This window comes from Prionailurus viverrinus, chromosome A1 (assembly GCF_022837055.1).
Source record: "Prionailurus viverrinus isolate Anna chromosome A1, UM_Priviv_1.0, whole genome shotgun sequence".
NCBI classification, from domain to species: Eukaryota; Metazoa; Chordata; class Mammalia; order Carnivora; family Felidae; genus Prionailurus; species Prionailurus viverrinus.
The window spans coordinates 29490147-29502917 of NC_062561.1; the positions used below are offsets into that span (position 1 = coordinate 29490147).

Below are 12771 nucleotides of genomic sequence, written 5' to 3' on the forward strand. Positions count from 1 at the left end.
GTCATTCTAAGAGGATAATATATATGTATGTATAACTATATACTTATTTGTATACTTATTTATTTATTCATTTACGTGAGGTGGGGGAGGAGCAGGGGGGAGTGAGCAGGAAAGGGACAAAGAAAGAGGGAGAGAGAGAATCCCTAAAAGCTTGCCAGACTCAATCTCGGGAACCATGAGATCACGACCTAAACTGAAATCAAGAGTCAGATACTTAACCAACTGAGCCACCAAGGTGCCCCAAAAAGGGTATTTAAAGGGCACATAACTTTTTTACAATTGTGGCAAAGATGTAAAGCTACACTCTTCTACTGCTTAAATGTGCTAATATTAACACAAAATTAACTGTCAGTTATTATTCCTTACTATTTCTATGCCTAAATGACCTACCTCCTGTGATGAGATCATAATAGTAATGGTAACCCTCAGAGGTTATGCCTTCTACCCATCTTCCCTTTGAAGGGTCTTTTTTTCTCTTCTTCTTTTCCTTCTGCTGATTTGATGCAGAGGTTGGCGGGACAGTACTTGTTACTGGTGATATGCTTGGTTCTGAAATTTCTAAAGAAAAAGACATAAGAAAGGTGAAGTACCAACGCAACCTTTTTTTCTGGTATAAGACAATACTGTTATTTCAATCAAAAGCTTGACAAGAAGATTCTTTTGGGAACTTCATAGGTTATTATAAAGCTCATCTGGAAAACCAAATATGTACAAATACCCATAATTATAAAAGAGAAATGCTAAGGGGAAGCTCTTCTACCAGATATTAAAACTTACTCTGGTTAATTACTTGGAAAAAAGTAAAGCTATTCCCCAATCCATGGTCCCTCCCATGTCTTGATATTAATCTTTGGCATCAAAGAAACACATGAAAAAAAAAACATGAAGTAAAATAATGTTAAACTTAACTAGATACAAATCCAAATATTCTGTATAGCAAAAATTAAAAAAAATAAAAGAATATACTATGTTAATTATAATGGAGTTAAGATTTTAAAAAAAAAGAAAGACAAATAATAAACATTTACAACAAATATGACACGGGGTTAATGTTCATAGCAAAGATCCCTTATAAACAAATCCAACATTCTAGAAGATGGACAAAAAGTACAAAGATAATCAAGACAATACATACATTCACCAATATTCAAAGAAACATAAATAAATGTAATTTTCCTCTGCATTAGATCAGTAAGTACTGAAAAGAATAATCAAATACAGTTAATCTAATCCATTAGATATTTACATGGGCGGGATAAGAGTAGTTTTAATGGCTTTAATTTTTTGTAAAAACATTAGCCAGTTATTACCAAATAACTTAAGTTATTTCTACAAAAGTATAAATTAGCCCAACATTTCTGGAGACAGCTTGGTATCAGCTATCAACATATAAAATATATTCATACTTCAATTCTGCAGTCTTACCTCTAGAGCTTAAACCTACAAAAATAATTGTGAAAACATGCCTGCATACGGGTGCTCACTGAAGCATTCTTTCTAACACTGAAAACTCTAAGCAACCTAAATGTTAGGAAGAGAAATCCCACTTTTATGGCATTTTATACCCTTTATTAAACACTTGCTACAAATGGTCTATAATAAACAGTTTATACCATTACATTATTTAGTTTTTATGAAAATCAAAGGTTGTATAGCTAGCAAATGACAATTCTGGTGGATTCCAAAGCCTGTGCTCCTAACCACTCTGTAGCCACTAAAAATGATGTACATCCTTAATTGTTTAAAGGAAAAGAAGTACTTGACATATCATTGAAGGAAAAAATGAGACAACCTCCAAAAAACTGTAACATAAAATTTGGAGTATAACTTAAGAAAGAAAATTCTAAAGATGTTTGGGAAAATCTTAAAAGCAGTTAGTTTTTAAAACTCTTTTTTCTTTGTACTGCATTATTATACTTTTAGAGAAATGTATACCCTATTTAGGCAAACAAGGCTATGAAAAATATTTAATAAAAAATTCTATTTAAACACATTTAAATACAAAATGCTAAGATTTATTTGCTCACAGGGCAGCATAACAAAACTTCCCAATCCATGTAATTGATGAGATCAATTTTCAACTACTCCTCTTTAATTCTGCAGGAACACCTTCATACTTTTTCTCCTTTAAACATACAGTTTTATCCTTTATTGGAAATACAGCCCCGACCCCTTCCTTTTAATTAACAATGTCTAGGTTAATATTTTTAACACATGTATTTTTTTTAAAGTTTTTTTCTTTTTATTTGAGAGAGACAGCATGAGTTGGGGAGGGATAGATAGAGGGAGAGAGAGAGAATCCTAAACAGGCTCCATGCAGCCCGATGTGGGGCTTGAACCTGCGAACTGTGAGATCATGACCTGAGCCTAAACCAAGAGTTGGATGCTCAACCGACTGAGCCATCCAGGTGCCCCTAGGATAATATTTTCAAAGTCTGGTTACAACTGTCCTTATCTGATGAGGGCAATGCCAATTAACTTCTTATTCTGCTTAAAAACTTCATGGAAAGAAGTTTTCAGAGAATAAACAATACCATTCCAGGTTGACTATCTCAACTATTATGCAAGATCAACAACTGGGACTGCTTATCTGCCTGGTTTAAGGACAGTGGATTTGTCATGGAAGAAATGCTGACAGAAATGTTCCCGAGTTAAAGCCTAAATTCATCAACAAGATACATACACTGTACTTAAATAAATGCCTTTTATCTGGAACTGACTTCTCCTCAAACCTTCAGATTATTTACCTTCTTGGTGACTATGTGGTTAAAAAAGGTATCCTTATATAAGAATTATATGTAAACTGGTCTAACCACTATGGAGAACATATGGAGGTTCCTCAAAAAAATAAAAATAGATCTATGATCTGACCCACCAGTTCCACCTCTGGGTATATATCCAAAGGAAATGTAAATAGGATTTCAAAAAGATATATGCACTCCCACACTTACTGCAGCATTACTCACAAGAGCCAAAGTATGGCCATACCTAAATGCCCATCAACAGATGAATGGACAAAAAGATGTAGTACATATATATAATGGAATACTATGCAGGCACGAGAAAGGAGGATATCCTGTCATTTGCAACAACATGGATGGACCCTGAGCATAATATGCTAATACATGAGACAAGTCAAAGAAAAGACAAGCATACTGTATGATATCACCTATAAGTAGAATCTAAAAAAAGTCAAACTCCTAAAAACCAGAAAGCAAAATTGTTGTTACCAGGGAATAGGGGATTGGAAGGGTTAAGGCTGATATTGTTTAAGGGTACAAACTGGCAAGAAGTAGTAAGTATATAAGCCATAGACATTTAATACACAGTATAATGAATATAGACAACAAATACTGTCATTAGGTAATGTGATAAATACTGCTAAAGCAGCAATCACATTATATATAAATGTATCAGAATAACACCTGCATACCTTAAACTTACACATGTCAAATTTACATGTCAAATTTATCCAATTAAAAAGATTATCTACCTTCTAGTGGTAAAATCAGTAAATTTGTCCACAAAAGGCTAATTCATTATAACTCAACTATATAAACGAACATAATTTATAGTTTTGACCATATGGATAAAGTGAATAGTGGGTATAATGAAAGGCCTATTTTTTAATGAATAGTTCCTTTTAGCCAAATACCTAAAACACTCAATTGTCTCTGAAATGAACACTGATCTAAAACAGAACTAGGAACTAGCTAACTACCAAAATGGTATGGTTGTGAATGAAGGTGTTAAAAGATGAAGCTTTAAAGTAAAACAAAGTGCAGGAGTAAAGTCCCACAGTCTAAATAGAGCTATGATGCATAGGAAAAGCACTAAGCGTATACCCTGAGTGTATAACCTCTTTATGGAAACAATAAAAGCTCACTTAGCATGACCTCTGATGTTAGTTTTAAAACATGCTGGCTGCTTTTTTACCTGACTCTAAGCCAAGTCTTTTCAAATCCTCTTGGTAGGCTTTCAGGGCAGCTGCCTCCATTGCGGCAAACTCCTTTGATGCCTTTTCTTCTTCCTTTGCCTTATCCAGGCTTTTCTGTTTAATCTATGGAAGACACATATAAAAGTGAAAGCCAGGTGAAGGACTGATATTTACACAGAAAAATTAGCAAAGAAAGAAATAAACTAAATTACCTCACTGATCCTCTTTGCCACATTTTCCTTATGATTCTTTCCTCTTTCGTGAAATTCAACACTCTTGAAAATGAATAAAAGAGAAAATGCAAAGGAAAGCTACGTAAAATATCATAATGTTCATACTAAATAAGTCACAGTAAATTTGGGAATGTAACATAACAAGATTGAAATAAAAAATGATTAACAGGAAAAAGAAGAATAATTTTAAAGCAAATTAGACCTTTTTTTATCAAATGATGCTAGGGAACTGAACCATGTTATTTATTATCATACCCTCTGACCAGCTTTTCTTTGGTGCTTAAAATAAACTATGATGACCATATCAATGAAGAAAAATACAAGATACCCTTGATGACTAATCCAGTGAATATGATTGTAATGAGGGCTCAAACAAAACAGGAAGCCAAAAGAGGAGTGGAAAAAAAACTTCAAGAAACACCTCTCAACATAAAAAGTCAAAACCAGTTAAGTCCCTAGAATTTGTACTGCTCTATTTGCCACATTAGGCAAGGGACATAGAGAATAAACAATAATCCTTAGAACCTTATTCCTCCAAATTGGGAGAAAAGTAGACAGTAAAGGATTCCTCCTAAATTGTAAACAAATACATTTACAGAATGTGGTAATGATACAAAATGTAAAACTCCTGTGAAAGACAATTTGGCACTATCTACCAAAATTTGGCTGCCGGCATAAAGAATAAAGCTCCCTCTATGGAGAAAGCTCTAGGATCTACTGTTCAATGAAGAAAACTAACTAACAAACACAAACCACACTAAACTATGAAGGATAGTGTATATGGTATCTTACATTTTATGTACGTTGGAATAGAAGCCTCTATATACATACAGAAACAATGGAAAAATTAGACAAGAAAATGAAAAAAGTGGCAACCTACAAAGAATGATGGTAACTGGATGGGACAGTGGAGCGAGTGAATGTTATTACCTATTTAAAACAGCCAGGAATGCTCCCTAAATTACAAATGTCTGGTTGTATACAGTAAGGAAGTTTGGGTAAAATTTCTACAATTCACTAAAGTGAATTCCTCTTTAAATGGTAACAGTGTAAAACAAATGTTCATCTTCTGTTTTTCATATACTGGTTTTCCTAAATTATACCACACAAAGAATATTAAAGGCCCATTCAAAAGACATTAATTTTGCTTCTAATTAAAGGGCAAATCAATGTATATTAACAATCCAAGGATAAGAAAGACATCCTAGAATGGATTATTTACCCTTTGTGACTCCTAAAATTCATTCAACTGCTTGGGTAGCTGAAGAGAAGAGAAACTACCAGTAACATGCATAGATTTCAAAATTTCTGGCATTCATGTGTAAGGAAGGCCTAAGTTAAACAAGATAGTTGAAAACTTCAGCAACTACTCAAAAGACCAAATACCCAGACAAAACCCTGAAGAAAAACACCCCCAAACTCCTTGTAGACAATAATAAATATCTACCAAAGAAATACAACACTACTAAAGATGGGACTACTATTTTTTTGTGCATGCAACTCTATCAAGTAAAAAGGAGATGAATATATATTTCAAAAATACACTGGTATTTATGTACTACATACATATTGCTATGACATGTATTTGAAGGGGGGGGAAATCAGTGATGCTTTTGTTTCATGTCTTAAAAGCTTAATCTACATTAAGAGACACAGTAGTAAAGTACTTAACAAAGCTATTTTCATATCCCATGAAAGAGGTAATGATATTCTTTAAAATGTAACCATTTATAGCTATAAAATTCTGCAAATATATTTAATTAGAATAGAAAAGATACAAGATAAACTACAATAATTGCTCCTTTTTACACATTAAGGGCTTTGTCCTTTTGTTTCTTTGTACACGATAGTAGATAGTATTACAGATAGTATTACAAACATCGTGTGGCTAAACACGGATGAGATTACCCACTCAATGTCCATTTCCTGAATGTCACTGAAGGACCACAGAGAAATAATTTGGCTTACTATATAATCAAATTTAAGCTGATGAAAAAGAAGGAAGCTCACAGCTCTCTTACAAGAAATGAAAAGACAACAGAAATCCTTCAACTTTGAAAAATCAAGAGCAATATATATGAAGGTACTTTGTAAATGCTGAGTTTAGACAAAAAGGAACACGTGAATAAAATATTATTAGATTCTCTTATAGTGTAATTATCATACAGGCCTATTGTCCGCTATCCAACACTTGCAGTAATCACAGAATTTCTTTGGTTGCGACTTCCAGTAGTCTGCCCTGAAAAAGGTAAAAACAAGTCTAAGGTTATTTATAATATAAAAAGGTAAAATTGTGTATGTTTTACATTTTCTTAGAGTTTCAATCATAAGCCCCTGTTACTGAATGTTGTCTTATTTTATTATTTATCTCACTGCAGCAGTTAGTCGAAATTGTTGCCAGTAAAAAGGAAAAAAGTCTGCACCGGATTTAAAACTCCCTTACATAAAACTGTTTTAAAAAAGTTTTTTTTTTTCTTTTCATTTGCCATGAGAAATAAGAAACATCTTGGAAAAGATTTATCTTCTTTACGTCTTTCTGGCATTTGGGGAAGCTGTTGTAATGGGAGGCCTGAAAAAACTCAAAGTTTGCTTTAAATCAAGTTCTTTCCATTAAAAGAGCAAAGAACAAGACTCCTCAGGTGAGAGACTGTGGTTCCTCCGGGACTATCAGTTAATACAATTTGTTCTCGAGCCTCAGGGCAAGAGAGAGTTGGAAAAGCCGAGACCTCTCAGCCGGCAAGACTTAAAAAAGAGCACGCTAGCCAAGACTGGCCGTTTCTACCAGGCGGAGGAGGGCAGCCGTGGCCGAAGTCCAATCCTAAAGTTTCACAACACCCCACGTTCAAGTGCTACGGCATCGAACAGGGTGCTAGCGACCCCCAACAGTGCAAGTGAGCACCCGGTTGCTTCCCGGGAGGCAGTCTAACCCCAACTGGCCGCCAGCCTCCCTCCCCAAGCCCGTGCTTCAGGCCCCCAAGGCGCTCCGCAGGGTAGCATTTCTACCCGCCCAGAGAACCGGCCCGGCCTGTCTGGTGACAGTCCCGAGCGAGTTAAGAACACCTCCGTCACGCCTCCAGCCGAAAGGAGGAGGTGGGGAGGGATGGTGGTGGAGTGCGAGACCCGCAGGGAAAGGGCCGCCCAGAGAAACAACACTTCGTTGTTTAGAGCCCGAGACCCGACTCACATGACTGGACCAGCCGCTCCGCGCGCCGCCCCCGGGTCCGGCTCGAGCTCGTGTTGCCCGCGCGGGGCGAGGTGAGGCCCGGCCCGCCGCGAGGCCCACCCGAGCCTCCAAGCCCGGACACCTCCCTCTTTCCCCGGGACCAGTGTTCCACGGTTCCCAACTACGGGTGCCCAGGCGACTCAATCCGCGTTCGAAATCTCCTCCTCTTCCCCTCCCCCTACAGGGGCGGTACTCCAGGATCCTGAGAGGTGGGGTCGGTATAAAGGGGTTGAGGTCACCGAGAAAGGGTGAAAGCGCGACGGGACTTGAGCTGAAGGACGGGAACCTCACGCCTCAAGTTCCCGAATCATCCCGACTTCACTCTCTCTCTTCCCCTGGGATCCAGAACCTCCACCCTTCTTCTAGGCTCGCTGGCTCGTGGCCAAGGAGCTCGCGCGCCGCCTCCGCCCCGAGCGCAAACAGCTGTTCCCCGAGACGTCGCCGCCCTCAACTTTGCCAACTAGTCCGCACGCCCTTTGACCAGCGGAGCAACCCGGACCTGTAGGCTGGGGGCCGTTGGCGGAGTTAAAAAAAGAAAGGTGAAACAGCTGGTTTCGGGGCCGCGAGTTGCTGGGCTTTGCCTCAGAACTTTCCGGAGGCGGCGGAGTGGCCCCGCCCCGCCCCCGCGACGCCCGCGCGCACGGGCTGTGCTAGTTTCTTCGCTCCGAGAGCGCGTGGGCAGCGGCGGCGGCGGCTCCAGCGGCGCAAAGGCGACAGGGGGGAGCGGCGGCGCGGGCAAGTGGAGCAGAGGCAGCGGTAGCGCCTGCGTCTGTCAGGTGAGTCACGGCAGTGTCCCTACCAGTACTTCCCATATGGTCTAGCGGTTAGGATTCCTGGTTTTCACCCAGGCGGCCCGGGTTCGACTCCCGGTATGGGAATGTCGTAGCTTTTTTTTTTTTTTTTTTTTTAAACCGAATGAGGGATCTCACTTATTTTATTTTCAGTAGCTCTGGCTTTCTACTTGTCTCCTTCTCATGATGAGTTTGTGAAAAACGAGCATTAGTGTAGTTGTTAGCGACTCCGTGACCCGTGCTGCGCCGGGCTGGCTGGAGGAGCGAGTGCGCTCAGGGTCCCCTCGCTTCCCTCCTCTGGCTGGTGGGGCTGAGCCGCGAGGAAGGAGTTTCACTTTCCCAGGGGCTGCCCGCCCCCTCCTTCGCCCCGAGTCGTCCTTTCCCAGACGCTGGGGAGGTGATGATTAACTCTGGCCTCGCCTTATCTCCTCCCAGCGCCCCCCTGGGGCCCACACCCTCCGCGGCCGCAGTTTTCCGACGGTCCCAGGCGACGCGGGGGCGTGTTCGTCCCCTGCCCGCCGCGAGCCCGCGCCCCTTTCGGAGCCCTCGTTCTCATTCAGCCGGCTGTTGTTCACGGGAACCCCCCCCCCCCTCGGCCCCCGGCACAAAGCCTCCTGTCGCGGGGCACGCGGCGGCGAGGCGGTCTGGCGTGCTTCGGTGCCCGCGGGCGCGCTTTCCCGTCCGCGCAGCTGCCCGTCACCGCCCGACCGGCCGCGTGTCCACCCGGCTCTCCCGCAGCGGCCAGCTCGTCCCAGCTTGACCTCGGGGGCGCTGGTCGCAGCTCAGAAAAGTACCGCGGACTCCAGAGCCACAGGCTCGAGTGCCTGTCGCTGCCTGGGAAGGCCTCTGGGGAAGGGAATGCGCGTCCCCCCCCCCAACCCCGCTTTAAAGCGCGCGCGCGCACATGTTGCGGAGGAAAAAAAAAACTCCACTACGATGAGATGCCTTTCAAGAAGAAATTTAACTTTCCAAAGGGTCTAACGTTTTGAGCGCCTCTGATAGAAAATCTTGGGGTGGAGGTGGGGCTTGGAAGAGAGAAAATTGGCTGAAGACTGGGGAGGGGATGTTCCAACAAAGTTTCACTGTATTTTTAAGTATAGAAGCCCTGTGTTTATTACAAAGAAGGGGCAGCTGTGTCAGCAGCATGTGAGCTGTAAATGAAACAAAAGCGTTATCTTAAATGCAAGCTGAAATTAGAAAAGGGGGTGAGCTATAATGTTTAGTCCATTGGGCTTCTGGGAACAAATAGAGAAGGAAAAAGTGGCTCTTGTGGATGGGTTTCTGGTCAGTGCCATTACTAAGAGCAGATGATTGGGTGGTTAGTGTGCGCATTCCCAAACTTTTATATTTTGCCGGCACAATGAGTTTTGAAACAATCTGTTAACGTGATCCGCATGATTAAGGATTAATCATTTTTATGTTGTAAATAAACTCCCAGAACTAGAAGTATTTTATATGTTTTTTAATTAAAATGTTTACACCAAGCACCATCACATGCTTTTGAAAGTTACTGTTGTTGACGTTGGTGTAAGTTGTGGGTACAACACTGAATGTAATTGTGTTTTGGCTCCTGTCATTAGTTTGCGATTGACTTTTTGTGGATCTTTCACCTTCTCTGTACTCTGGGTTTACAGCCATAAATTCTTGATAATACGTATCACTCCAAAACTTTAGATAGAATGGCAAGGATTGTTGAGCATTCTTGAATAGGTAATGTGAGTGGGAAAGGTTCATTTTTTTTTATTTTTTTATTTTTTGGAAAAGTTTCATTTAAAATGAAGAATGGGATCATGTCATTTTTGAGAAACTACTGAAGACTTTGGTCTGAATTTGGGTGGAACGAAGCCCCCTTCCTCGTGTCCAGTGAGGGCTTAACTCTTGACTTTACATTTTGTGATGATTTGGTATCATACTGTACCTAACGGTGCTAAAATGGATGTGATTTTCAGTTGAGCACCCAGGAATTGCAAATAGCTTTGTGTATACTTGAAGGTATGCTAAGGGCAGGAGTTTGGTGACGGTATTTCTCAGATTCATGTATTGTTATAGACCAGGCCAAACAAGGTATCTGAGTTGCAGAAGTGAGTGCTACAGGAACCCAGAGGTGAGATGTCAGTTCTGTTCAGGAAAGAGGACTGGAAAGGAGAGGTAGAAGGGAGAGTATTTGTCCTGGACCTTGGAGAACTGGTTGGATTTCTCCTGGTGGAGAATGTGTCTCCTAAAGCTGAGGGGAGTTGAGGGTGGGGGAGCTGGGGAGAGTTGGGATCAACAAGTATGAAGTTGGCAAATAGTCTGGACACAGTGCTTGGAGTGAGAGGCATGTCGAAGAGAATTTCACCTTAATAAATTTTGACGAGGTGAGAGGTTTTTTTTTTATCAAAGGAGTGGTGTTTATGTGACCAGGGTTTTAACAACCCTTTTCCTTTGAAAAAAACCAAGTAGAGAAGTAACATGTGAAAACTTACTGTTTTAAAAAATTCAAGTAATATAAACATGTGCCCATAGGTTTTGTTTACTAGTTGAATATTAACTTTTAATAGAATGAGAAAAGCAGTCAGAATTCAATTTGAAAAAACGAAATCTAAGTTTAAATCATGAGAATTATTTGCAATTCTTACTAGCTTGCTTTATTGAAAATGACCTTAATATTCTAAGACTGAGGTGCTAGTTACTGTCAGTAAGGCATACACCTTAAATAGGTTAAGACTAGGTGATAAATTTGTGCTCTTGCCTTGTTACTAAAAGGCCATTGGTAGTCACATTTTAGGTGTTCTCTCCTGGACCACAGAATAAAGTGATACTAATTGAACTGCATTTATTTATTTATTTATTTATTTAAATGTTTATTTATTTTTGAGAGAGAGAGACATAGAGTGCAAGCAGGGGAGCGGCAGAGAGAGGGAGGACACAGATTCTGAAGCAGGCTCCAGGCTCTGGGCTATCAGTACAGAGCCTGATATGGGGCTCAAACTCATGAAGCGTGATATCATGACATGGGCCGAAGTCGGCTGCTTAACCGACTGAGCCACCCAGATGCCCCTTGAATCGCATTTATTTACCCAAATGGCCTCTTTAATCTTTGGTACTGTTAGATGCAATCAGAAGATATGTGACAGCTTAATAAATATTTTCACAGATGAACACCTATCTTTAAAGAAATACAAAGGATTGAAAAGAAATACAAGGGGTGGTGGCATTTTAAAATCCAAAGACGTTATTGTGGTCTCTGAGGCCCAATATCATCTGGCCTCTGCTTACCTCCCCAACTTCATCTCCTGCTTTCTCTGCCTCTTCATTATGCATCAGCCACACTGGCTTCCTTTTTGTTCCTTGAACGTGCCAAACTTCTTCTTTTATCACTTTTATTTCTAGCTGTTTTCACTGCCTGGAATATCTCTCCTCCAGCTTCATATTTCAGGTCAACCTTACTTTCTCAGTGAGGTCTTTTTGACCACCCTTTTCTTTTGGTTACATTACTCTCTTGTTTTCTCCTTTTTCTTAGTTATCTGAAATTAGCATGTTTGTTTCTATTTATTTCTTTTTCCACTAGAATGTAAGTTCCATGAGGGTAAGGATATCACAGAGTGAGATCATTCTTACTCTTTAAGATTCGAGCAAAAGTGAATACATTAGAACCCTCATATAGTGCTGGTAGACATGTAAAATGGTACAGTCACTCTGGAAAACGGGATGGCAGTTCCCTCAAAATGTTAAACATAGGATTACAATACGACCCAACAGTTCCATTCCTAGGTATATACCGAAGATAAATTAACACATGTCCGCAAAAAAATATGTACACACGTTTATAACAACATTATTCATAAGCAGAAAGTAGAAACAACCCAAATGTCTATCAACTGAATAAATAAAATGAGAATGTATCCATACAGTCAAATATTATTTGACAATAAAAGGGAATGAACTGGTACATGACACAGTATGGATCAATCTCAAGACCATATGCTAAGTGAAAGAAGCTAGGCTCAAAAGACCCCATTTTCTATGATTCCATTTATATGAACTGTCCAGAATTAGGTAAATCTAGAAGAGAAAGAGTATAGTTTATGGTTGCTGAGGATTGAGGGCAGGGGACACAGTGGTTAAAAGGCATGAGGAGTAACTGCTAATGTAGGTATAAGGTTTCTTTTTAGAGTGGTTGAAAGGTCTTAAAATCATTTAATCATCTAATAATGATAATGGTTGCACAACTGTAAACTAAAAATCATTCAGCTCTACTCTTTGAACGGGTGAACTTTGTGATGGTATGTAGATTATATCAACAAAATTGTTAAAAGATTGAAGCAAAAAACATGTAATATTACATTTTACATTTAGCATTTGGATAGTATTTTTAAAATGTTAATGGAATAATTTAACACTGCAATTCTAGCTCCTAGATAGTCCAGGAACGTATCAAGTGTTCAATAAATAACTGATGAAAGAGGGTTAAAGTATACAGATAATTATGATGCAATGTATAGTGTGATAAAATGCTCAGATAAATGCCCATAAAAGCCATGGGTTTGAAGGTCTCTAAAATATCACATCTGGATTCACGTGAAGTGAATGGGGAGAGGCCTCTTC

The 12771-nt window shown here is 40.0% G+C and overlaps 2 protein-coding genes and 1 non-coding gene across 4 annotated transcripts in view; 2 read left to right on the top strand and 1 right to left on the bottom strand.

Moving 5' to 3' along the window:
* The window catches only part of WBP4 (WW domain binding protein 4), a 70288-nt gene extending 62780 nt beyond the window's left edge, over positions 1–7508 (bottom strand). Inside the window, exons 1-5 of the mRNA XM_047868341.1 lie at positions 7355–7508; positions 6337–6409; positions 4150–4212; positions 3937–4060; positions 391–558 (exon numbers count right to left, since the gene is read on the bottom strand). Coding sequence (XP_047724297.1) covers positions 391–558; positions 3937–4060; positions 4150–4212; positions 6337–6409; positions 7355–7356 — 430 coding nt within the window. The 5' untranslated portion in view covers positions 7357–7508. The remainder of the gene's footprint in view (positions 1–390; positions 559–3936; positions 4061–4149; positions 4213–6336; positions 6410–7354) is intronic.
* A 147-nt stretch (positions 7509–7655) lies between these two features.
* The window catches only part of ELF1 (E74 like ETS transcription factor 1), a 106419-nt gene continuing 101303 nt past the window's right edge, over positions 7656–12771 (top strand). For both annotated transcript variants that reach the window (XM_047868290.1, XM_047868273.1), the window contains exon 1: positions 7656–8169. The gene's annotated coding sequence lies outside the window, so the exon portion shown is untranslated. The remainder of the gene's footprint in view (positions 8170–12771) is intronic.
* TRNAE-UUC (transfer RNA glutamic acid (anticodon UUC)) lies at positions 8200–8271 on the top strand. The gene has a single exon. It is a non-coding gene; the product is annotated as a tRNA-Glu (tRNA).